This window comes from Larus michahellis, chromosome 2, assembly GCF_964199755.1.
Source record: "Larus michahellis chromosome 2, bLarMic1.1, whole genome shotgun sequence".
Classification (NCBI taxonomy): domain Eukaryota; kingdom Metazoa; phylum Chordata; class Aves; order Charadriiformes; family Laridae; genus Larus; species Larus michahellis.
In genome coordinates, this window is record NC_133897.1 from 75,940,218 (window position 1) to 75,963,828 (window position 23,611).

At 40.1% G+C, this 23,611-nt stretch overlaps 1 protein-coding gene across 3 annotated transcripts; it reads left to right on the top strand.

Moving 5' to 3' along the window:
* Window positions 1-4,236: 4,236 nt before the first annotated feature.
* BLOC1S5 (biogenesis of lysosomal organelles complex 1 subunit 5) lies at window positions 4,237-22,670 on the top strand. 3 transcript variants are annotated; one of them, XR_012585607.1, is made up of 6 exons: window positions 4,237-4,746; window positions 5,737-5,819; window positions 7,993-8,122; window positions 9,205-9,529; window positions 9,813-10,563; window positions 12,441-12,489. XR_012585607.1 is itself a non-coding variant. In XM_074575989.1 (5 exons), the coding sequence occupies exons 1-5, from the start codon at window positions 4,635-4,637 to the stop codon at window positions 20,729-20,731; spliced, it is 564 nt and encodes a 187-aa protein (XP_074432090.1). In that variant the 5' UTR covers window positions 4,261-4,634; the 3' UTR covers window positions 20,732-22,670. The 3 variants fall into 3 exon arrangements, 1 of the variants encoding a protein (XP_074432090.1); XR_012585606.1 differs by having other exon boundaries at window positions 9,205-10,563; XM_074575989.1 differs by lacking the exons at window positions 9,205-9,529; window positions 9,813-10,563 and adding an exon at window positions 20,552-22,670 and having other exon boundaries at window positions 4,261-4,746; window positions 12,441-12,499.
* The last annotated feature ends 941 nt before the right edge of the window (window positions 22,671-23,611 follow it).

Below are 23,611 nucleotides of genomic sequence, written 5' to 3' on the forward strand. Positions count from 1 at the left end.
GCTGCACCAAGCTTTCGGATTCAGTCTGGGTCTTTGTATCCCACCGCTGCACATCTCGAATATTAGATTTGTAGTAAGTACTTCAGAGCCCAACTCCAGGGTAACATACACAGATATCACAGCTTTGGGCGGCGGGGGGGGCGGTGTGGAAATTGATTTTATAGCAAGGGTTACTTGTTGCTGCTCTGTGCACGTTCCTGCAGGCGTGGCCTTGTTTTCCGTGCTGGTGGTGACTACAGCCACCGTGGCTGCTGCCGAACGCTGCACATCCCATCGCTCACTCTGCGTGCAAGCGGGAGGTGAGTAATTTTTTCATTGTTGCTGCATCTGAAGGATTCCCCCTTCCCCTCCCACCTTACCTTGGCCCCTTTAGGAAGATTTTCATCTATTAAGCTTTCCCTTCTCCGTTGGAAGAACTAAATCTCTTTCAGCGTTTCCAGGCTGGTGATTTAATTTGACAGCTCGTCGGTGATGTCTATTCCACTTCAAAGAGGCAGGTAGCCTGGGGCTAGCCAGCTGCATTGTGGATTCTGCAGATTTGGCTTGCTGTTCCTGCTGGGTGTCATCTGTCTTCTTAGTCTTGCGGTGGATAATTTTTGTCCTCCCTAGCATCATCTGCCTGAGCAGTTTCTGCCTGGCAGGCCTGTCCGTCCAGGTTGAGCATCAAATACAGTAGCCGCACGGCTAATCTGACAAGGCAGTCCTCCAAAGAGCGCAGCCCCAGGCCCGCTTTGGCCGGCATCGGCATCGCGGCCCGCAAACTTCCACCCATCACGATGGCGGTCGCGGTCTCCTGTCACGGGTGCAGCCCATGGACTTACTCTGCTGGCGCAAAGTATGTCCCCCGCCTCGCCCTCTTAAGGGCCGTCGCTCCGATTCCCACCGTCTCGGCAGACGTCTGCCTCAACAGGTTTGGGTTTCCCTGCCTGTTGCCGGCATTTGACTCGGACACCGCCACTTGGATGAAACAATCCTCTAGTGGATTATCGTCGCCAGACAGCCTGTGGGGGAAATGACAGGACTCGGCACGCTCATCTGGAGATTTTGCAATTCGGAGTGCTGCTAGCACTAATGGGAAGTGGCAGGGTGATCCCTCAAAGAGAAAGCGGGTTCCATTGCACGGCAAAAGTGACAGAGGTTGTTTAGCCTATCTCCCCAAAAAATACATGATGACTACATATGTTGATTTTCATGCTCCGAGCCATCACTATTTCCATATTTTTGTGACTTGATGACTACTTCCTACAAACTGACAGGTTAGGGGCTCCACAAGTATTGTCTTTTTATAGCCATCGCCTCTTTAAGTCCTCCTTAATTTCTTTAAATATCTTTTGAGAATAAGCTTGACAAGGCAGTGAGAGTAAGCAGGGCAAAAAAAAACGCCAAACAAACAAAGACCAGACATAAATGCAGCAAATAAAGCATATTCTTTTTAAAAAAACCAAAACAACAGTATTCAAACAAAGAGTAGAAATGGTTTCAGGACAGAAGTCGTAGAAACCGATGCACTTATCTGTCACAGGATTCGCCCTTGTTGCAGTCCCGTAATTCTGAACCTGACATTACTCATGATGTAAAAAATCTTTCTTAGAAATGCGGTAGTTATAAACCCCCTTCACTACAGGATTTCCTCCTTAGCAAATAAAAAGATAGCTGGAGCATAGGGCTTAGAGGGGGAAATCTGAGAGAGAGACTAGGAAAAGATGGCTAGGCTGGAAGGGGATAAAATTAACATTTGAAAATTCTACCCCTAATTATTAGTGATCATCAAGCCAGCTGGAATATCCTCCAGATATTATTAATATATGAGCACTGATGTCATTTATTGTCAAGTGCTTATGTGCTTTAGATCCAAATGGAAAACTATAAATGCTAATCTATAGATTGCAAGAGATGGTTACTTGGGGGGAAAAAAAGATACGTGAAAGGGAACTATTTTTTTCTCTGCTAATTATTGCCTATTTAACACACTATTTGCAGACTATGTAACAGTGAAGGAGTGAAAAACTATTCTAGATTATGTTTATGCTGAATTTAATAACGTTTGTTGAAGTATTCCACACTTTCCAATGTAGGAATCATTTCTTATTAATTTAGATATTAACCATATTTTGACTGATTTGGGGGGAGAATGTTTCAACAAAACCAGTTCACTCATTTTCAAAGCTGAGTTTACAAGATTATATGTATTGTCAAAAAATATTATAGTGATTTCAGTGAGCAGTTTCTGAGCTTTGCTGGTGGGACACAATTTAATAATAGGATCATTTTTTGTGTCTGTTGTAATAGCTTTATACAATAAAAAAGTTTTTTTTTTTTCTCAGTCAGGCAATTACTCCTTACAAAAGCTATGCAGAATAGAACATGGGCAGAACTAATTTCTAACAAAAGAAATACTACTACTTCTCCTGTTTTCTACTCATAAAATAGTAATTGCTCCAGCTAAACTGCCTCCTTCCAGGTATTCCAGGTCAGGACACTGTAGGTTGCTGCAGCTTTAGCTGAATTTGTGGTTCAGTTCTTCCTTCATTTCCCATACAAAGACACAGAGCAGCATGGTATGTACTGCAAGTAAAAAGGATGTGTAAAAAAACAAACTATAGATGCAATTACCTAAATAAGGATCAAGCTGTTCTAAAAGTTCTTGAGTATATATTGCATGGAAAGAAAAACAGATCCTGGAAGAAAGTTAATATACTGTAGTTTATAAGAGGGGAAGTATATTGAAAATATCCTGACACACTCAAATGGTTCTAAAAGAAATGATTAGGGATTTTAAGTCTTTTTTGTTTTATAGTTATAAAATAGACCATCGTGGCTGTGCCGGTCACACAGTAGAGCTGGGTCGCATGTCTGAGGTCGTTCCTTGTCTTCTTGGTCAATCAAGGCAGGGTGTTCAGCTCCGCAGCCTGCAGAAGAGCACCACCTCCCTGCCACTGCCTCTGGCCTGTGGTCACGGCGATGGCAGAGATTGTGAGTGCCTGTACATAAATACAGGAGATCAGCCATTGCAGTGAATTGGTGATCCCTGAAGCAGGCAGGGTCAGGCAGAAGCACGCTGGGTGTGCCATGGAAATGCTGCCTTTGCTTGAGGTCCTGATACCATGCAGGAGCCCTGTCGAATTGCTGGCCAGCACCACCACATGTAAATGCCTCCAACGCACTGGCCACGCAACAATGTTGGGAGTGCTTGGGCAAAAGCGAGACCTGAAAGAGTGCAGTTCTGGAGTAAGACATCAGCAGAGCCTGTCTATGATGGGTGGTGGTGGGGGTCCTAAAGGAGGGAACACAACAATGCTTTTCGGTTGAATAAGTCACACTTGGCAACCGTGCACTGTCCAGAGCTCTGGGCATCTGGAAGACGCCTCTTCAGGGGACATGTGGAACCATACCCTGGGTCCCTGATGGTCGTGATGTGATACAAAAGGAGTTTGCCTGGTGTCCTGGCCCAGAGAGTCACGGAGTCGTTTCTTCCCAGCTGCTCTGAGTTGGGTCCAGCCAGTACGGCCCCCTGGGCAGAGCAGAGGGTCGAGGTGCAGGAGAACTGGGCTTGGGTCCCGATCTTCTGTTTGACTTCTGCAAGCCATGTCTCCCTGTCACTCCTGTCTCACCTCCCTGCTGAGAAGGCCGACGATGAAACCTCTCTTGAAAGTATCAGTCCATGTCCATGCTACAAAGGCGCCAGGTGCTGCTAATACTGTACCCTCGCTGCCTCCTGCCCAGTAGTTCCTGACATCCCTGGAGTCCCATCCCACCCCTGTACTTCCTGTTATGGATTCCCCATATGTATAAGCCACGGACCAGACTATGTCCTATTGTCCTACAGCTACCACCAAGCCCTGTGTTCTTGTATCAGGGAAATCCATACGCTTTTATCTGGGGTAGCCAGCATGTGTCAGAAGGGTGAACGTAACCTTGTTGCCTCTTTATCTGATTCCAGAAACATCCCTTTGTCCTGTTGTATAAGGAACGTGCAGTAGATGTTGCATGCTATGTTTGTAAAATCCTGGATCAAATGCCAGCAACTCCCAGCTCTCCGATGTACATCCATTGATATTGCTGCTGCTTCAAACTTTAGAAAAAGGGCTGTGAGCAAACAAGCCCTTAATTTTTGTAGACCACGAGTCCAACAGCTGCTATTCACCTTCGCAACACCCAGAGGCGGACTGATTTATCTGAATGCGTATCCCTTCTCCTAAAACAAACAAACGAACAAAAGAAAAGCAACAAACAAACGAGTCCTGAGTTTGGGTTGGGTTTTTTTTTTTTTCTGGATTTGGGTTGGTTGGTTGGCGTGTTGTTTCCAGAAACGCCCGTCGCTGGGCCCAGAGGGCGCCACTCACTGGGCTCTGTGCTTCAGGCGCCCCTGGCGCCCGAACCGGGAGGGGGCAGCCGGGGCCGGGCCGCACAGGGCCCCCCAGCCGGCGGCGGCAGCTCTTCCTTCCCTGTAAAGACCGTTCGTCCTCAGCGCGGCCGAGCGGGGATCGGCGGGCCCGACAGCAGCTGTCACCGCCGCCGTTACCGCAGCAACAGTCGCGCGGCGATGACCTCACACCCAGGCAGCGGGGCGAGGCGGAAGTGGGGCGGGCGGGGAAGGGTCAGGCCGGGCCGCCCGCGGGCCGCCGCCGAGCGCCATGAGCGGGGCTGGACCCGCGTCCCCCGGCCGGAGCGCGGCGTCCCCGCTGCCCAGCGACAGGAGGCGGGAGGCGCTGGCGACCGCGTCCCCCATTCAGCCCATCATCAAGGGTGAGGAGCGGGAGCGGCCCAGCTCGGAACCGGGTCCCGGTGGGGGCCGAGGCCTCTGTGCTTGTGGGAACTACACCCAGTATTTCTTGAAATAGTCTTTTATTTGCTGTTCCCTCAGAGTGCTCTTGAACTTACTGGGCTTTTTTTTTTTTCTTTTCCTCCTGTATGACAGCCAGGCCTGTTTCTCATACGTGTTTATGTTGTAAAAACTCTTCTTCAAGAATAAGTTTCAAGTCTCTGGCCCTGGAACAACTACCTGAAAGGAGGTTGTAGCGAGGTGGGGGTTGGTCTCTTTGCCCAAGCAACAGGCGATAGGACGAGGGGAAACGGCCTCAAGTTGCGCAAGGGAAGGTTTAGGCTGGATATTAGGAAGAATTTCTACGCCAAAAGGGTTGTCAAGCGTTGCAACAGGCTGCCCTGGGAAGTGGTGGAATCGCCATCCCTGGAGGTATTTAAAAGACGAGTAGACATGGTGCTGAGTAACATGGTTTAGTGGTGGTTTTTGTCACTGTTAGGTTGATGGTTGGACTCGATGATCTGAAAAGTCCCTTCCAACCTAGGTAACAAGAATACTAGAAAGTGCTAACAGTTTTCCTTCGTAGCAAGCTTTCTTTCCTCTTGTGTCTTGCTGCAGAAAACTCCCACATCTTAAGCTGTGAATCTCTGCTGAGCTGCGGGCTTTAGTTCTGCGCTTTTACCACCATTAACAGTCAGATGTGGAAGCTGTACTGAGGAGTAGGATTGAAACAGAGAGAGCTGAGAGACAGAGGAGAATGTTCACCTTCAAAGAAGGGTGTCTGTGGCATCTGGAATATTGATTCATTGCATTTTATCTTAAGTTGGCAGTTTACTGAATAGATAGGGTAGCCTAGAAATGTTGGTGAGCAGTCATGCCTCTTGCACTGAAGCATGGAGTGCTACCTTGTGTTGGGTAGCCTACTATGGAGTGTGAGAGAAAAACTAAAAATCTGATTTTCCTTAATCTTCTAGATGTTGGGGAAATCTATTCAAGACTGCTGGATCACAGACCAGTAATTCAGGGAGAAATACGTTACTTTGTTAAAGAATTTGAGGTAAGTATCTGTATATTATTGTGTGCTGTAACCTTCAGAGTCTGAGACTTCTAACAGTTTTAACATCTTTCTGGAGATTGTAATTTGTATGTCATTTTCTGTAGAAAGGCTTGACGTGTATTTCTTGTCCAAAATAACTAACAGATCTGTAGTATATGTCTGCATCTTCTTATTTAAAACATTTTCTAAGGGGCATAAATGTTTATCTCGCAAAAGACTGTCAGGAATATTGATGTAGGAGAATGATACAGTCCTGACATCTTAGAGAAGTCTGGTTGGTTCAAGGAAAACATTGTTGGCCAGTATTGGTTTACATCTGATTGAGAAACTGCTTTGTGGCTCATCTGGATTCAGCTGGCAGAATTGTAATTTATTTTTTCTTTAAATTTTTTTCTATGAAAGAAAGTAATATTTCTGGAGAGAAGAGCAGCACTTTATGCAAAGTAAGAAAATCATTAAAAATGGAATTAATGCAAATAAGGCTAAAGTACTGTGGATTGTAAAAGTACTTATATACGACTTTGCTTGGAAAGTGTAACAGTTTCCACAAGATGGCAGCATGAGTTTAGAAAAGTAGAATCTTGTGCCAAGAAAAGGCTTATTTTTGATTAGATTTTAATTCTTAAAGACGGTGGGATTTAAAAATCTTAAAACTAATCCTGAAAATATATTTATAGATCAAGCTTCCAGTGTGCAGAGCTTATTTTAAAAAAATGACATTAAATTGTCTTTCACCTGCCCCCACACTGTAGCTAATATTCCAACTAGGTCTAATTCATCTCTCTACTGGTTTAGCAAAATAAGTATGTGAACTAAACTCTCATGAGATGTGTATCATATGGGCTTGAGAGTCACAAGGAATGATTTCTTTTTTTTGCCTTCCCTGAATAAGTTGTGGGACACAATAAATAGTTTTACACGGCTTTTCATAGGAAGGGAAATTTTAAACTCAATTACACAATTATAACTCATATCTTTATAATTCATATATTTCTCTCATTGCAGCCGAAGCCACGTTCCATTTCTTAGACAGATTTCGTATATTCTTAGATCTTTTCTAGAAATTTAATTTCAAGCTTATACTTTTAGGGGGAAAATAGCAAAGCAGAGGATTATTTACATTTTTGCAACTTAGAATTTCTTCCAAAAACTACACTTGTTTCTTACTTCGAGATATCAGATACTTTTTGGTTGTAGTAGGACATAAGCTTGTTCTTTCAATGATAAGCATCTACTGTGCAAAGAATGTAGACTTACATTCAGGAAGTCTGGAACCTGTTTAATTAAGCGACTTGACTTGTCTGTACCTCCTCTGTTTCTGAAGTTTTAAAATGGGTGTGGTGAGCCAATTGCCCACTTCATGTGGTGCAGTATTTTTCGATTATCTAGAATTGCTTTATGATTAGCAGCTCTCAGTGCAGGGATGCTTGTGTGCAACTCTACTCATAAGTCTGAAGAGGGGGACAAGGAAGCAGGCAGCAGCCTGAAGCAGATTTCTGAATCCTTTTCATTGTCTACAGTAAAGTGCAGGTGAAATTCAGAGTGGGAGGAGTGCTGTGGCAAATAGATGTTTTTTTTAAACTTTCTTTTAAAATGTAAACAATAAAGCAAGAGCTTGTTCTTGTAATTAATCGTGATCAGCAGTGAGCCGGAAGAAGGGCTGCCTCTTCAATCAACTGTGTTATGTTATTTTTCAGTCTTGACTTCATTGCTTTCCTTCAGTAAAAAACATTTTACTTGCATTGTTTTAACCTCATACCATGCTAAATCTGGAAGGTGAGACATCACGTTATTTCTCTGTAACAGTTGAGTTGTAAAAATGCAATGCTTTCAAGCTTTGTTTCTCTCTGTGGTTTTTGATATGCTGTAAATTATCTATACAAAACAGCACATTTTTCCACACAATGCTTTCATTAGTAAATACTAACTTTTCTCACAAGGGTCTGAAGTGCCATTCAAAGTATTCCTGTATTCTAGTGTGAAGAATGGAGCATTACTGTCTTTTTTCACAAAACTAATTTTATGCATTGTGTTAAATAAGTAGAGTAACAGTTTAATAGACAATGGTATAATCTTTGAGATAAAGCTATTATTTTATCAACTGGGAAACCATCTTATTTTGGAAAGTAGAATTCTTTGTTAGCCACTCATTTTCTTTCAATTCTTCTGACAGGAAAAACGTGGCCTCCGAGAACTACGGGTACTTGAAAATCTAAAGAACACAATCTTTGAAACAAATGAACACGTTCTTCCTAAGTGTGAGCAGGCAATGCATGACAACTTGAATGAAGCAATCAAGAGATGTAAGTGTGTTGCTTCTTATTTCCCATCTTGTATCGTTTTGAGGAATAATTTAAATAGTTTGGATTCAAAATATGATTTGTGGAAAAATTAACATCCTTGGATAAGTTTTCTACCATTTCTGTGCTTTGTTCTCATTTCTGTGAAATTTTAAAAGTGAACAACAGGGATGTTTTTTGGTATTTATTGGTCTGGCCAACACAACTCTTGCTAAGGTTATGTTAGAGCTGCTTGTTGATTTCAGTAGTCGTATTTCAGCTCAATCTTTCACTGCTCACTTAGAAACATGGACATTGCTCCATGTTGGCTAAAGGAATGGACAAAATCTTCAGTTTTCTGGTTTGTTGCAAGTATGCTGTGGTGTGACCTTCACGTTTCTTAATTTTCCCATGGGAGGCCATAATACAGCCCCCTGTTATTTAAAACAAAACTTGCTGCTGTATAGCTGTGAAATGTGCTATTATTATTATCTTTAGTCACAAATAGGCTAGTAGTAATAATTGTTGTATGCTAATCCTAGTTTCATCCTTATAACAATCTAATATATTTTTATTGCTCAGATTTTAAAAGAAAGTTTAAAATTTGTTGTACTACTTTTTCAGTATATTCTTTTTTTTCTTATTCAGCGAGATGGCTTCTCAAAAAGATATTTCAAGGGAATGTGGCTATATAGCTTTAGCTGCCATATTTATGCAGTTGAGACATGCCAGTGTGAGTTTTGTTATATTTTATGTATAGCATGTTGTATAAGCATTTAATTTCATATAACTCATTTATATGGCATCTGGCAGAATAACAAATGGTAGATGATGCTATACACGTAAAACAATGGCAGGAAAATATTTGAAATTTAAAATTTAGTCATGCTAATATGTCTTAATACCTCCTAAATGGAGTCGAGGATATTTACTGCATTTCTAATGGCCAGCTGTGCAATACATCATTAGTAGTAGAATCACAGAATGGCCGAGATAGGATGGGGAACTCTGGAGGTCATTTTGTCCAACCTCCCCGCTCAAGCAGTGGCAGCTAGAGCCTTAGTTGCCCAGGGCTGTGTCCAGTTGGGTTTTGAATATCTCTACAGATGGAGACTCCACAACCTCTCTGGGTGACCTATGCCAGTGTTTTACCACTCTCACTGGAAGAAAGCATTTCCTTGTGTTCAGATGGAATCTCACGTGTTTCAATTTGTGCTCATTGCCTCTTATCCTGTCAGTGAGTACTACGGAGAAGAGTCTGGCTCCCTCGTCTTCATTCCCTTCAATCAGATATTTATTCACATTGATGAGATCCCCTCCTGGGCCTTCTTTTCTCCAGGCTGAACGGTCTGAGCTCTCTCAGGCTCTCCTTACATGAAAGATACTCCAGTCCCTTAATTGTCTTTGTGGCCACATGCTGGACTTGCTCCGGTAAGTCCATCTCTTTCATTTCCTGGGGAGCCCGGAAGTGGACACAGTACCACAGGTACGGTCTCACCAGCACCGAGCAGAGAGGAGAGGTCGCCTCCCTTGACCTGCTGGCAGTGCTTTTACTAATGCAGCCCAGGAAGGATGCTTTTTTTTTTTTTTTTCCTTGCAAGGCTGTGTTGTTCTTAAGCGTGTAGGGCTGCCTGGCATTATTGCTCCCCAGACGCAGGATTTGTTATTTCCCCATGTTGTACTTCATAAGATTACTCTCAGCCTGATTTTCCAGTTGCTCAAGGTCCCGTTGAATGGCAGCACGACCATGTAATCTGTCGGCCACTCCTCCTGACTTTGTATCATCTGCAAACTCGCTGAGGATGCACTCTGCTCCAGCATCTGGGTCACTGATGAAGACGTTAAGCAGTATCGGCCACAGTGCCAACCCCTGGGGTAGACTAGTAGTGACTTGCCTTCAACTTGAGTTTGTGCTGCTGATGACAGAGTCTAGGCTTGGCTGTTCAGCCAGTTTTCAATCCACCTCACTGACCACCTACCTGCCCCATACTTTGTTAGCTTGTCTATGAGGATGTTACGGGAGACAGCACCAAAAGCCTTACTGAAGCTGAGGTAAACAACGTTGCCTGTGTTCCTCTCGTCTGCCAAGCTAGTCGCTGCATTGTAGAAGATTGTTGTGTCACTTAAGGAAGATTTCCTGTTTGTAAATTCATGCTGACTACTCCCTATCACCACCTTCTCCTTCACGTGTTTGGAAATGCTTCCAGGAGGATTTTTTCCATGATCTTTCCCAGGATTGGGATGGGCTTACTGGCCCGGATCTTCCTTCTTGCCCTTCTTGAAGACAGGAGTCCAGTCTTCAGGAACCTTTCCCAGTCACAGTCACCTTTCAAAGAGAGAGAGCGGCCTCGCAGTGACATCAGCCAGCTCCTTCAGCACTTGTGGACACAACCTGTCACAACCTGTGGACTTATGTGTTTCCAGTTTGTTTAAGTGCTCCCTAACGTGGTCCTCCTCCACCGAGGGTAAGTCTTCTTTGCTCCAGACTTTCCCTCTGGTCCCAGGGGCCTTAGATTCCTAAAGCCTGTTTTTTATGGTAAAGACTAAGGCAAAGAAGACATTGAGTACCTGGGCCTTTTCCATGTTGTCACCAGCTCCCCTGCCTCATTCAGCAGAGGACCTGCATTTTCCCTAGTTTTCCTTTTGCTGTTTATGTACTTGTAGAATCCCTTCTTATTGCCCTTCACATCCCCTGCCAGATTCAACTCCAGGTCAGCCTTGACTTTTCTAACTCTGTCTCTGCACGATCAGACAGCAACTCTGTATTCCTCCTCGGTCACCTGCCCCTGCTTCCACCTCCTATATACTTCCTGTTTAAGTCTGAATTCAGTTAGGACTTCCTTGTTCATCCATGCAGGCCTCCTGCTGCCTTTGCTTGATTTCCTACTTGTTGTGATGGACATTTCTTGAGCTTGGAGGAGGTGATCGTTGAAAAGGGTGCTGTGTCCCTTCTGTTACCATCATCCCAGACCCTTGGTTTGACTATGCTGTTGCCAACTTCCTTACTCTATTTCTTTGAAGAATCACTCCCTCGCCTGTCATTTCTAGTTTACAGCTGTCCCTACCAGGTTGGCCATCTGTTAGCGAAGGTACGTTTGCCCTTGTTTGGTCAGGTGTATCCCATCTTTTCCAAGCAGCTGTTGATGTTCAGAATGGGTGTCATGGTTGTAGAAACCAAAACCCTGCTGTTAACACCAACTGCGCAACCAGCTGTTAACCCCCAAAACCGCCCTCACCAGGAAGGTTGAGGAGAACATTACCCAGACCCCCATGCCTTTGACCACTGTCCCCAGATCCCTGTAGTCATTCCTGATACTTCTCAGGTCACCCCTGCAGTACCACTGGTGTCTACATGCAAGAGCAGCAGCAATAATAGACTGCGCCTCAGTAGCTTCTCTACAACATCCCAAATGTGAGCTTCTGGCAAGTGGCAAACCTCCCTAGATGACAAAACATATTGATAGGTGGGGAGCCTCTGTCCCCTGCCATAGGGAGTCTGCTACAACTATCACTTGCCATTGTCTTCTAATGGTCCTGAGTGGCTTAGGCTCTGCCACCAGATGCTCCAATTCATGGTGCTCCCAGCTCCTCATCAGTGGAGCTCATCACGGGCAGTGAACCTGTTCTGTAACTGGAAGTCCTCAGGGGGGCAGGAGCCTGCCCCCTGGTGTGAGAAGTCACCAGCTTTATGATGGTGATAAATAAGTTAGGTATTTCTCAATACTAGGATACGTTTGTGGGAGATATGACTGCTTTGGGGAAATTAGTTTATTTAATTCTGCATTAATTAAGTGTTAAATAAGTTAGGAAAAAAAAACTGTGTAGGAATACAGTTCCTATTTCCATTGAGAAGTTTTCCCTGGCTTAGTCTCACGAGAGAAGAGGCTGGCTCTAGCATAAAGATGTTCTCCATGTAGGTTGTTTATGCTAAATCACTTCTTACATTTGATGGGGAAAAAATAAGAAAAAAAACCCCAAAACCTAAAACTTTGAGCTTGGTCACCTGTTTCTACTTACCAACTTGAGAGTTTTTTTGATGTCTTCTGAGGTGCTGAGTAGTGCACTCTAGCTCGTCAGCAACACTAAGGAGTATGAGCACAAGAAGACCTGGCTGCCTCTTTCTTTTTGGCTTCTAGAACACACAAGAATTGAACTCGGTGATATGCAGTTACCAATGTAAAGCGTTTTCTGCAAGTACTGACAAACCTTTTTCTTGCAGAGTTAAGTAACACAGTGGAATATAGTCTTGATTTGCAAAAGCCTCATGTCTTTTTAAATCCCTTTCAGGCAAGTTTCTTTGGTTTAGAACAGCAGACTGATCTACTGCAATTTGTTATTTCAGTGCAAGCTGCCAACGATAAGATCCATAGACTCCAAGAGAGGGAGCATGAAGAGAGGAAGGTAAAGGATGGATGGATGGTTTTTTATAATGTGATATAAGTAAGAGTCTTGTGCTTCTACAGCAAGTTTATCTGCATTCAGTTCAGCAAAACTTTAAATCATATTTTTCTATGCTTTATATACTTGGCAGTAAAACTTCTTTTGGCCTGATTTCTGTACTTAGAAAACACGTACTGCAGCGGCATATATGTTCTTGACTGCAAAGTTAATGGATCGCTAGCTCTTCCTACAGTCTCCTGATGCATGGAAACTTTTTTTTTTTATTTCATTTGTTTTATTTTCCCCCTAGCTCAGGCTATAATATTTGTCACATACAGGGAAAGTTTAAATGCAAAAAAAATTATTTTCTGTGGAACAAAAAACACCTACTAACCTACCAAAATGGAAATGTAAATCTTTCCTAGTTAGCTGAGAACTTTGACTGTATTATATATATTGCTTGTTGAAAAGGAAGTGTGTTTTTCACTTGTGGATGGGTTATTTAATGAAGGGCTATATTATAGGAACATGCGAATCATTGGAATCTTTTCAGTTGGCTACACTTTGCTCATTTGAAATACATGTGCTCTGAATCTAAAATTTGGAAAATTATACAAGAAATTAGTTTCATGTTTTCCCGTTACTCCTTCATGATTGTGTTCCTGTGTTATCTTTTCACTTGCAAAATATTATTTATAATCATTTAGTTCAGAAAAACTGAAGACGTTTCTGTGGCCATCACGCAAAACAGGCTGTGCATTGATTTATGTAAGCTGATAGTCATGTTTTTCTTTCCTTTTTGTAATCGATGAAGATGGGCAGTTCAGTTGCAGTTGAATACTGGTACTGTGTGAATAGCACATTGCTAAACCCTGACAAAGTTTGCTTGTGTCTAAGACTAGAGTAGATATTGGTGGAGAAGTTAAGTTGGAAATTCTTACAGTTCTGCTACTGTTTCTTTGAAGTAAAACTTCAATAAAAAATTTATAACTTACAAAATGAACACTCACTTAATAAGAATGGTAGCTATTCTTTTTTAAAATATTAGCTGTATGTTTCCAGTCAACTTTTTTTTTATATGCAGTGGAGCAATGCTAATAGCTATTCAGGATTTGTAGTGTTTCTTTAAGCTTGTATGGTAAGACTTTTTGACTTGAAACTTTCCAAATGTAAGCAGTAACAGGTAGGAAACTTTAAAATTATAGATAAAAGCTGTCACTGAAGTGCAGCCACTTAAGGAGAAATACTTCTTCCTTTCTTTTCTTTCTGAAGTCATGTGTTCTGAAAAAAAAATAGATTTTTTTTTTTTTTGTAAGATCTAGTGTCAAGTGAATCAAGCGTTAACAGCCCTTCGTGAAATTAATTCAATTTCAGCTGAATAGAATAAATTTGAAGTTTATTTGCTTTACTGGTTATCTTTTTTTGCAGTTCCTTTCAGCTACTGGTATTGGCAAAGTAACAAAAGGGAAATGACATTATCCCTACTACATTTTCACTTAAGATGTAAAGTAATTTGTGATTACAGGAGTGTCACTGTCTCATCGAGTTGTCTTCCCATTAAGAATAGTAATGTCTAATTAGTAATTCAAGCTGTGGATTACTTTAAGCTTGTGGGAGCAAGTAGAGAAGAAATTTTGTAAACGTGTTTTTGTGTACTATATTCTTACTTTTTCCTCTTTAATTTAAATATTTTTATGTGGAATTGGGCAGGTTTATACTGGAAGCTACCCGACACTTCCCATTATGGTCTTACATCTTAATTGCTCGTAACATGAACTAGTATGGTAACATTTCTCAAAGCCTGAGTCTGCCTCAAATGGTGGGGGTTTTTTGATGTTTTTTTGGGGGGTTTTCTTGTTGTTGAGTAATACTGAAAACAAAGTTTACTGAAAAATGTCATGTTGTTACAAAAGTTAATTTTTGCTATAACCAATGACAGTACAACAAGAATAGAAATAAATACAACCAACTCATGTGAGTCAGTACTGAATACAAGAAAGCTTTAGAATCTTTTAAGTTCAAGCAGTATGCGGTACTGAGGGGAAACAAATGGTTTCATAATCAGATTAGATTTTTTCCAAATAGCTAATGTCTGAACGTAGGTGTTGATATAAAAGGAATATGAAAGACGTCACTGCCAAAATATGTAAACTTGCTAACACACCAAAGGGAATTCACAGAACAGGAGTTAATAAGGCAGCAACTATGTTTGTAACGTAGACAAGCTTTGGTTTATATCTAAACCAAATTACGAAACTTTAACTCAAAACTATTTTCAACTTTTTATATGAACATGAAAGCCGAAAAATCTTCTAAATTTAGTGATGTCTAAATATCTTACAAAAAAGTACTTATAAAAGAAGTCGGCATTGTTACAAATATAGAACAGATTCTAAGTTTAGTTTGAGTTTCCCAAACTTGTATTTATAAAATTATACTGAAAGGCAGAAATTGAGGAGAAGTATTTGGGTTACATGTGAAAAGTGAACTTAAACTACTTGTTATGGCTTACGTTCTGTGGAACTTCTGGCATAACGACTGAAATACGGTTTGAAGAAGAGGAATCGCTGAAAGAATGCATAACCAGCAATCAAAGACAGGACAAAGCTGTATCTGTGTGGTCTGGGGCTGAAAATTTTATAGGAGGATAGAGCTGGAGTTCTAAGAATGTTTGGGGGTGAGGAGACGATTCTCTGATTAAACAAACAAATCTATCCAAATTTTGCCAAATTAACAGCCATGGAGAATTACCATTTGTACTACCTTTTAGATCTTTTCAGATGGGGTAAAAATGTTTTTTTCTAGGCAGTAGGTGATAATAAGTGCCAGTCTTCTGACCTTAGTCTGTTAGGAACACATTTTTCTCTAGTAGAGACTGAAAGCCTAAAGCATAATGTACTGTTGCTGCCAGTTAAATGGTCTTTTGATTCAAATAGAAATCTGCAGCATGGCAAGAAATGTTGGATTGTCTGTTGCTTAAAACATTGCAATTTATAGTTACTTATTGAGACTCTCTTTTATTATTTTTTTTTTTTGGTTCCTGGCTAAATACTGTACCGATACCATACAATATCATGAATTACCTAAGACTTATTCTTGGCTCAGGTACGTCTGTCTGCATGCTTTAGTTCATACAGCAGTTTTCCCATGTTACAAAGGTCGTGAGGTTTTACCTAAGAACAAAACATGTTGTTCTGAAGCCTGAATGTGGTGTCATAATATTGGCTTCTGTCTTGTTATCATGCACTGGTATATTTATACAATTAAATACCAAAACAATTCTGTAGACACTTCTTGACTGGATGAGGAGAACAGTGGAACTTTACATGTGTTCAGAGGTGGCTATGTTGGGCTTATTAGCTGCTATTTTTTAATTTATAATTAAGTCTGACTTAAGGGGCTTGTGTTCTTAGTGTTTGGCGTTTTTTACTTGTGAGTTTAGACTATAGTTATTTTATAGATTTTTGTTTGGTTGTTTTAGCAGTCATTTGAAATGATAAAAGGTAGGAATTAAAATTAAGCTATACTCTGAAAAATTGTTCTATGAAAGTATACTGGTTTTCATGTTTGTATGTGCTGTTCTTTGTGATATTTTGTTAGCTTACAAGTTACAGTTTCTACAGTTGGCAGCCCTGGAAACAATAATGAAACCTAAAAATCAAGGTATCTGTTTCTGGGTTTTGAATCATTGCCAGCAATCCAGAATTTGTAATTAAACGTTTTCAGCAATATGGGAGTTCTCTAAATCTTTATTTCATTTGAAGTGTTTTGCTGACTGCACATGGTCCAGAACTTATTTCAGTTTACCTAGAGCTTTAGCTTTTTGTTTCAATTTTCAGTTCATATTTAGCAAGAGAAGGTATGTATTTCAAAGATTGTTCCTCTTAAATGATGTTCGTGTGCTCTTTTCTACTGAGCATGAGTTTAAATGTGCAATGAATTAATGCTTCATAACTAGGGATCCTGATACTTAAGATGGCAGCACGGATTTGTATTGATATTTCAGTTGATTGAGGTTATTTCTTTGGTTTTAAGTAGTCAGACTTTGAGGAGTGAGAAGTGTAATATGACATTGGAAAGCTTCCTAAATAACAAGCTGATGGAAAATAACCGGAAGTTCTCTTCTCTGAAAATGAAGATGTTATTTTCCTCAGGTTTACAAAATCAGCCTGGAAATTAGTTTGCTAGGCTCACTACCAAATTCTAAATGTATTGTTTTCTGGAAAACAAACTTTTTGCAAATCTATAAATACGGAAATTATGAATTGATAGTATAAAATACTCCACGCTGTCTCTACAGATCACTAGTTTATGTAACTATGTTGACTTTTGGAAACTGTTTGCTTTTTGAGAGTGACTTTTGACTTAAGACATCTTGGTGTGGATTTGTATTGGTTACCATCCTGCAAAACTTTGTATTTTAAAGATTTTTGATAACTGCCAACAGCATATTTAACAAGAGAGATCATGTCATCTACCATTATGGACCTTTATGCTTTCTAGCTGTGCTAGAGCTACAGTTAGATCACAATACTTTTTGCATCGTGTCTTGATTTCATTTGTTTTTCCTCCTGTGTGTTATGCTCTGTTGAATAAAGCAGTGAAGTTAACAGCAGTGGATATGAAGAGGATGTGGTAGGAATGAAGAGCAATTGTGGTACGAAAACACAATATAGGGCAAACCTCAAGGGTACTTGCAGAGCTACAGTGTGACAGTCATCTTTCTGTGCCTATAAACTGAATCTTTTGGTGGCCTGAGCTAGGTGTCCATGTTCTGTGTGGGAGCCTGGGTCCTTATGAGACTGTTTGTGAGGTTCTGCTAAGAGAAGGGCAGTACCATGGTAGTAGCTGTTAGGAGACACCAGAGAAGGCTTGGATGAGGGAAGATGATCAGTACCTCAGCTCCAGAGATAGTGTCTATTGCAGCTTGGCTCTTGCATTTGAGCATTGGATGAACCTGTCTTTGGTCAGGATTTCTCTCTCATGTTGTTCTGTGATGCCTAACAAGATTGAAGTGCCCATTGAAGCTTATCCCACAGCTATAGCATTTATGGATCTCTCCCGCATGCTTTCTTTAACTTCTAATAAGAAGCAAGTTTACATTGCAACATATGCTTTGGTTGAAAGAGCTGCATCCTAAGGCATCCATCCATTAAGAATCACACTTTTCTTGCTGTTCACACAGCTATTCGTCTGGTAAGAGCAGGAATATTGGTTTCAAGATTATGACTCTCACACACGCAAAAGTATCCACTCAGCAGCCATCAATGTTAATGATCTGGAGGTGCTGCTGAGAACAATTTGATTTGAATTTGTTTTTTAGGAAGGAGAGCCGCAGTGCCCAAGGTGTGCACTGAGCTACAACAGCGGGGTTTTCCAGATTTTTACCAGGGTGGGAGAGTTAAAATAGTGTTCAAGTCCTTGGTGTCTTTTAGTTGGTATTTCTTATCATTCTTACTTGCTTGCTGTAGCATATCTTAATTTTATTTTTCCTTTTTTTTAAAAGTGTTTATTCATATCTGCAACTTTACTCTGTTAAAGGTGTAAATTGCAATTATATGGAGTTACTTAATTTCCAACATAAATCTTAGTCTATAAAATTACTATTTCAGTAGAATGCTGCTTACGTTTATAAATTTAAAGAATAAGCACTTAGCAGCAATTGCTTCTTAGTATTCATCTGTTTAAATTTTTATTTAGACATAGATGAGGCACTGTATATAGCCTGGCCGCTAATATCCCTTTATTTCACAATATCACTTCTCCTGTGCCAGAACAAGCTGAAGACTCATTGAGCAGGGGAAGGCAAGAGGTTTTGGGGGAGAAGAAAGGAGTTAGACCACAGATTTTTGATAAACTAAAGCTAGCTATCTCACGTTCTAGAAGTGTGTTCAGTTGTTTTACCAGGTAAATAATTTTATATCCTTGGGTAGAAATCGTGCAGTGGAAAATGAAAATAGCAAGTAGTAACATGAGTTTCATGTTCCTTGTAAAGTGTTTGCGTTGTGAGGAGCATTGGTTAGTGTAGCTGAAGTGTGGTGTGGGTAGGTGCTGTGTGATCCTGTCCAAAAGTGTGTGATGTACCAACAGTTTAAAAACCTGTTGAATGTGAAATAATGTAGTAGGTGAACTATTAATATACACTAGTGTATTTTGTTAGTAGCTGATATTGTGTCTGTTGCAAACAAAAGGGATCTTGGCATGATGTTGTTACATTGCATACAAAAATGCTGCATGGCAAAATTAGTGTCTTAACCCACGGTGTGTGGTCTTGAAGAACAAGGCATAGAGAGTGTTGACAAATACATAAATGGGTTCCCATTGCCTTTAGCTGACAAAAATGCCAGATGTCTAATAAAGCTGTATGAGAGTATTTATTCCTACACACAAGTACTGTACATAGAAAATAGTCATTTCTGATACATTAAAAAGGAGGAAAAAAAATTTAATCCTCTCCTTTGCTGGAAGATGGAGCAAATGTAAGAACAACTGTCTACATTTATTGTGACTTCAGCATCTATAATATAAGAAGGCCAGACTGTTAATACTGTATGCAAGCAATCCACTGAAGTACATCTCATTTTGACAGGCATATTGGATGTGTGTATGATCTCTCTTTCTAGATAGCTAGATTATTTTTTTTCCTAAGATAAGAGAGTGAAAGGAATCAGACTTATTGGGAGCCAAGCGGTATGAAACTATGAGGGGAAAAATAACTTATTTGTAAAGGAAGACATTAATCACAGTGAGAGCTAGTTGGCTAAAGCAGAAACACTAACTCCCAGTTACAAAACATAGAATATAACAACGTAGATATTCAATTTCACACTTTCTTTTCTGTGTTAGAGACTTTTCATCAAGACTAGTATCTGATGACTGTGCTGAACCTAAGCATTGTGATAAAGTAGAAACGCGGTTTGTTTCTAGTTTTAAAAATGCATTAAAGAATGTAGAAAATACTTCTTTTGCAACAAATGAGATGTTCAAGGGGAAAGTAGCAATGTCAAGAAAAGAGGAGCAATATGTTGAAGGATTGGCTAACGTAATTTATAGGAGTTTTATTAACCATTGTCATTTGTTGTGAAACAGAAGCATTCTATTTACACATATTTGACATAAAATCTCAAATGTTGTCTTCAGTGTTGAAGTGGATCCTGTAATCTCTCATAATGCCTAAATAACAGACATACATAACCCTAACATTTTATTCTGTCTAGCACTCACAAATACGAAATACAGTGGTCCTAGTGTTTTCATCGTAACTCAGACACAGTAATGCTTCCAGTGCATTTTTAGTCTGTACCATATATAACATAGACTTGCCCATACTTGCTGTAGTAGATGCAGATTGTTGGTCCTTTAAGACCACTTAATCAAACATTACCTGCATTTTATTTAAATTATTTCTCATTTGGCCACTCTTAGAACAGCGGACTCCATGAGTCTGTTCGTGTCCGTAGGCAGCTTCTTTCTGTGTGAACTCAAGAAAAGAAGAAGGAAAAAAAAACAAATGGGGCGGGGGGAAAGCAGTGTCTGTTTATTGATTGAGAGTTTTTTTCCCCATAAGTAAGGGGCTGAAAACACTGAATACTCTGTTCCCAAAACCAGAAGTTCATTTTAAAAGAAAATCTCTGTGAGACAATACGGATTTGTATCAGCTGCTTACAGTATTTCTAACAATACCAGTAATCAGCGGAGCAAATAATGCAACAAGTATGATCTTTAAAAACTACCAGAAGCAAACTGGACGAGCTAGTAACTTTGAAGTGTCTTTCCATATATTTATTTCGTTATTTTTCACTAGGCTGTAGCTTAGAAAAGCTGTTGTTGCTAGTGCTATCATGTTGATAGTATCATGGACATTCTACCATTTGTTTTGGATTGACAATACTTTATAAAAATAAATGTTTCTTTTTAGTTTCACCTTGTCATATGTTTTCTTGCTTGTTTCACTTTCCTTTACTGAAGTAAAAGCCCAGTTTCTCTGATACTTTAACGTCATGTAGATCTTATTAAACCCTCTTGTTTTAATCTGGAAATGATTGTTAAAACTTCTCATTTTACTTCTCTCAGCTTCAGGCGGACAAGCTGATGGCTCGTGAAGAGAAGCGTGTAGCCCACTGGGAGGAATTAATGAAAGAACAACAAAACAAGCAAGCAGAGGTGGACGAAGAGCACAGAAAAGCTGTGGAGCGCCTCAAAGAGCAGTATTCTGAAATGGAGAAGGAACTGGCCAAATACGTTTCTTTCTAAGACCTTTCTTTTTTATTAGCGCTGGGTTTGTGCCAATACTCGGTTGCTTCTGACTTAAATTGAGATTCTTTTGGAAAGCTGAAACAAAGAAGAAGAAAGGAGAACTTCCTCTACATGTTTAGTACGGGAAGAAAAGGTTTGCATGCTTTCAACTTAAGTGCCTATCTATGCTTGTTTTGTTCAGGGCGAGTGGAATGCCAGTATTTCTTCCTTTGTTGGAAGGTGGAACTGGAAATTACGTTGTGTGACTACATCAGCTCAGGGAGTTGCAAACTGGAATTCTCTCCCATCTGCAGAGAGTATCGTATCGTTTGGGAAAACAGACTGATGTAACATTAACTATCCCAGTGTGCAGCCACAGCCCTTTCCCAAAAAGTAGATGTAATAGGTTCCAGCCATAGTTAGCTGAGTATTCACTGGGAAAACCATAACTCCCGTTCATAGATTTCAGGAAAACCAACTTGTTTTATAGAATACTTTGCTCTGAAGCTTCAGCAATGAAAGATCTCAACAGTGTTTTAAATCCAGTTGTAATTCCAGTTTTTGGGTTGTGTGTTCAGTATTAGGAAGTAGAGTTGAGATGTAAATGGTTATGCTAACATAAAAAAGCCTAAGAGAGCTTAGACAACAATTTCTTTTCTCTCCCTGTAAATGCCTCAGACCTCTCTTTTTAAGCTATACTGTTTTAAGCAAAGCCAAAACAAGCTCAAAAGTAATCCTGAGAAGCATATCAGTCTTTGTATTAGCTTTGTAGCTAGTACAGTATTTACCTTAAATATTTGACATGCTGTTGGTTTACTTAGGGTAAGCTTGTGAGAACCTTATAAAGCAATTGAGGAAAGATTCTTTGTTTCTTTATCAGCATAACAAATGAGCAGATTAGTGGTAAAACACGTGTAGTACTGATCTGCTTTCTTACTAACTGTTACTCTTACGGGGTATGCGAAGCTCCTGTATTGCTTTTTTTTCTATAAAACTTGCAGTTAACAGCAGTATAACTGAAGAAGTTAACTTAATCAGTTCATTAACCAAGCAAAATGAGACATAGTACCTTAATGAAATTTGCTGCAAGCTAACCGTTAGTACAGGAAATATCTTTCCATAATTCAGCTGGTGTCCAATATAGAATGGAAACAGGTAAAAATGAGCAGAATTTACCCTTTACCTGCATTGCAACAGCAATATGCCAACAATGGTTGCTTGTGTAAGTCTATGGCTTGGTGTCAAGGCTCCGTTCCTGGCAGCATGTTGATAGTGTGATTAAAGTTAGTAGAGGAGATGGAATAAGTATTTGAGATTTCTTTCAATAACACTGAATTCCTGCCAAGCTGCTCTGCCTGCTACTGTAGGCCCAACAGCTTCATCAATCATCGTCGTGTATCTGGACTGAAAAGAGGACTTGCCGACACTGGGGCACGCTGGAATGTTGTTAATTCTCTGTTGTGGATGGAAAAAACGTAGATGTCTCAAAAGTATCCCACACGTGAAAAATAGGAAAGCCTCTTTTAGAACAACCCCTGTTTGAATAGAGGGTGACCTCTCTTAATATTTTTCAGTTTATGTACCCGTGATGAATGTTGTAACTAGGCTCAGACATATTTAAAAAGAAAAAGTTAGTTCTTGCCTGTCTTTAGAGTTGGGTGTGGAACAGTTTTGATTGTTTTGAGCACAGACTGAAAATGGCTTCTCTCTTACCGAATTATTTGATGTATGTGTGCCCAAAGCCCAAATATCTTTATAACAAAATGCATTTAACTGCATACTGAATTCATTTTTATTTTTGCACTGATAATTTTTATTAAGATGTAGATATCTAATTAACTGTGCACTGGAGCTGTAGATTTTTGTGTTTTATCAATTTAGAGGGCTCTTAAGCAATGATACAAGTGTTGCAAGTTGGATATTCACTGGAAAATAAAGAGGTATTTCCAAAATTTTCTGGAATGTGTGTTGCTGAGTCTTTGAAAAGTTTCTAAATGCAAACACTAAAGACGTGTTCCTCTTTTAGAATGATACAGGTATTTTTATGCCGAGGATCATCTGAAAACACTTTTCTTCATAGTCCTTATCTGCTGTTGGCCCACTCTTATTCATTGTGGGGACTACGTGAAAACTATCTGTTGATGAATTATTTTGTTCAGTAACTTTCACTTTTTTATATGATATGTTGTAGGCTTTAATTGTCTTTGAAGCAACTTGCCAACATTTACAGGAAAACCTGTTTTTTTTCTGTCCAAACGCTTAAAAAACAAACAAACAAACAAAAAACACCCCCCCCCCCCCCCCCCAAACCTGATGTGTCTAATATTCTCTCAAAACAGGACACATCTGATGAATAAAAAAGATTCTCATCTTCAGCAGATTTTTAGCAAGGTGGGATTATGGTCTGTCTGGACACGATAGTGCTCCACAGTGGGGCTTTCTTTGTAAGATTCAAATTCTTGCTATTCGGTAGTCTCTACCATTTGGGACAAATAGAAAAACGAATAGTTTAAAAGTTGTTTTTGTGGCATTGGTGCATGAAGGAAGCATTTTACCTTATACTTGCAATATTTACATGACTGAATTTCGTAGTTTTAAAAATCTTGCGAATTTATTTAATCCCTGTTAAACTCCATTGAAGTTTGCATTGGATTCCAGCAGGAGCTGGACGGGGTCCTCAGCACTTCAGTTGACTTCTAGTGTGGCAGGTGGGTTTTGCAGTCTGTCTCTGTACCAGATTATGCATATAACTTTTTCCTTAACTATTAGTGCTGTTTATTATACTGAATGGTAGGTTTAACTGTTCTTCTTTGAAACTAGAAGTGGGTTTGGATGTGATGTAGTCACTCAAATATTCATTTTCTTAGTCTTTCTACTCTAACGAGTACATTGCTAGAA

Coding starts and splice junctions, on each gene's coding strand:
- BLOC1S5 (XM_074575989.1), top strand. CDS start 4,635: ATGAGCGGGGCTGGACCCGCGTCCCCCGGCCGGAGCGCGGCGTCCCCG. Junction 8,123..12,440: donor GAATGAAGCAATCAAGAGAT/GTAAGTGTGTTG, acceptor TTGTTATTTCAG/TGCAAGCTGCCAACGATAAG. Junction 12,500..20,551: donor GGGAGCATGAAGAGAGGAAG/GTAAAGGATGGA, acceptor TACTTCTCTCAG/CTTCAGGCGGACAAGCTGAT.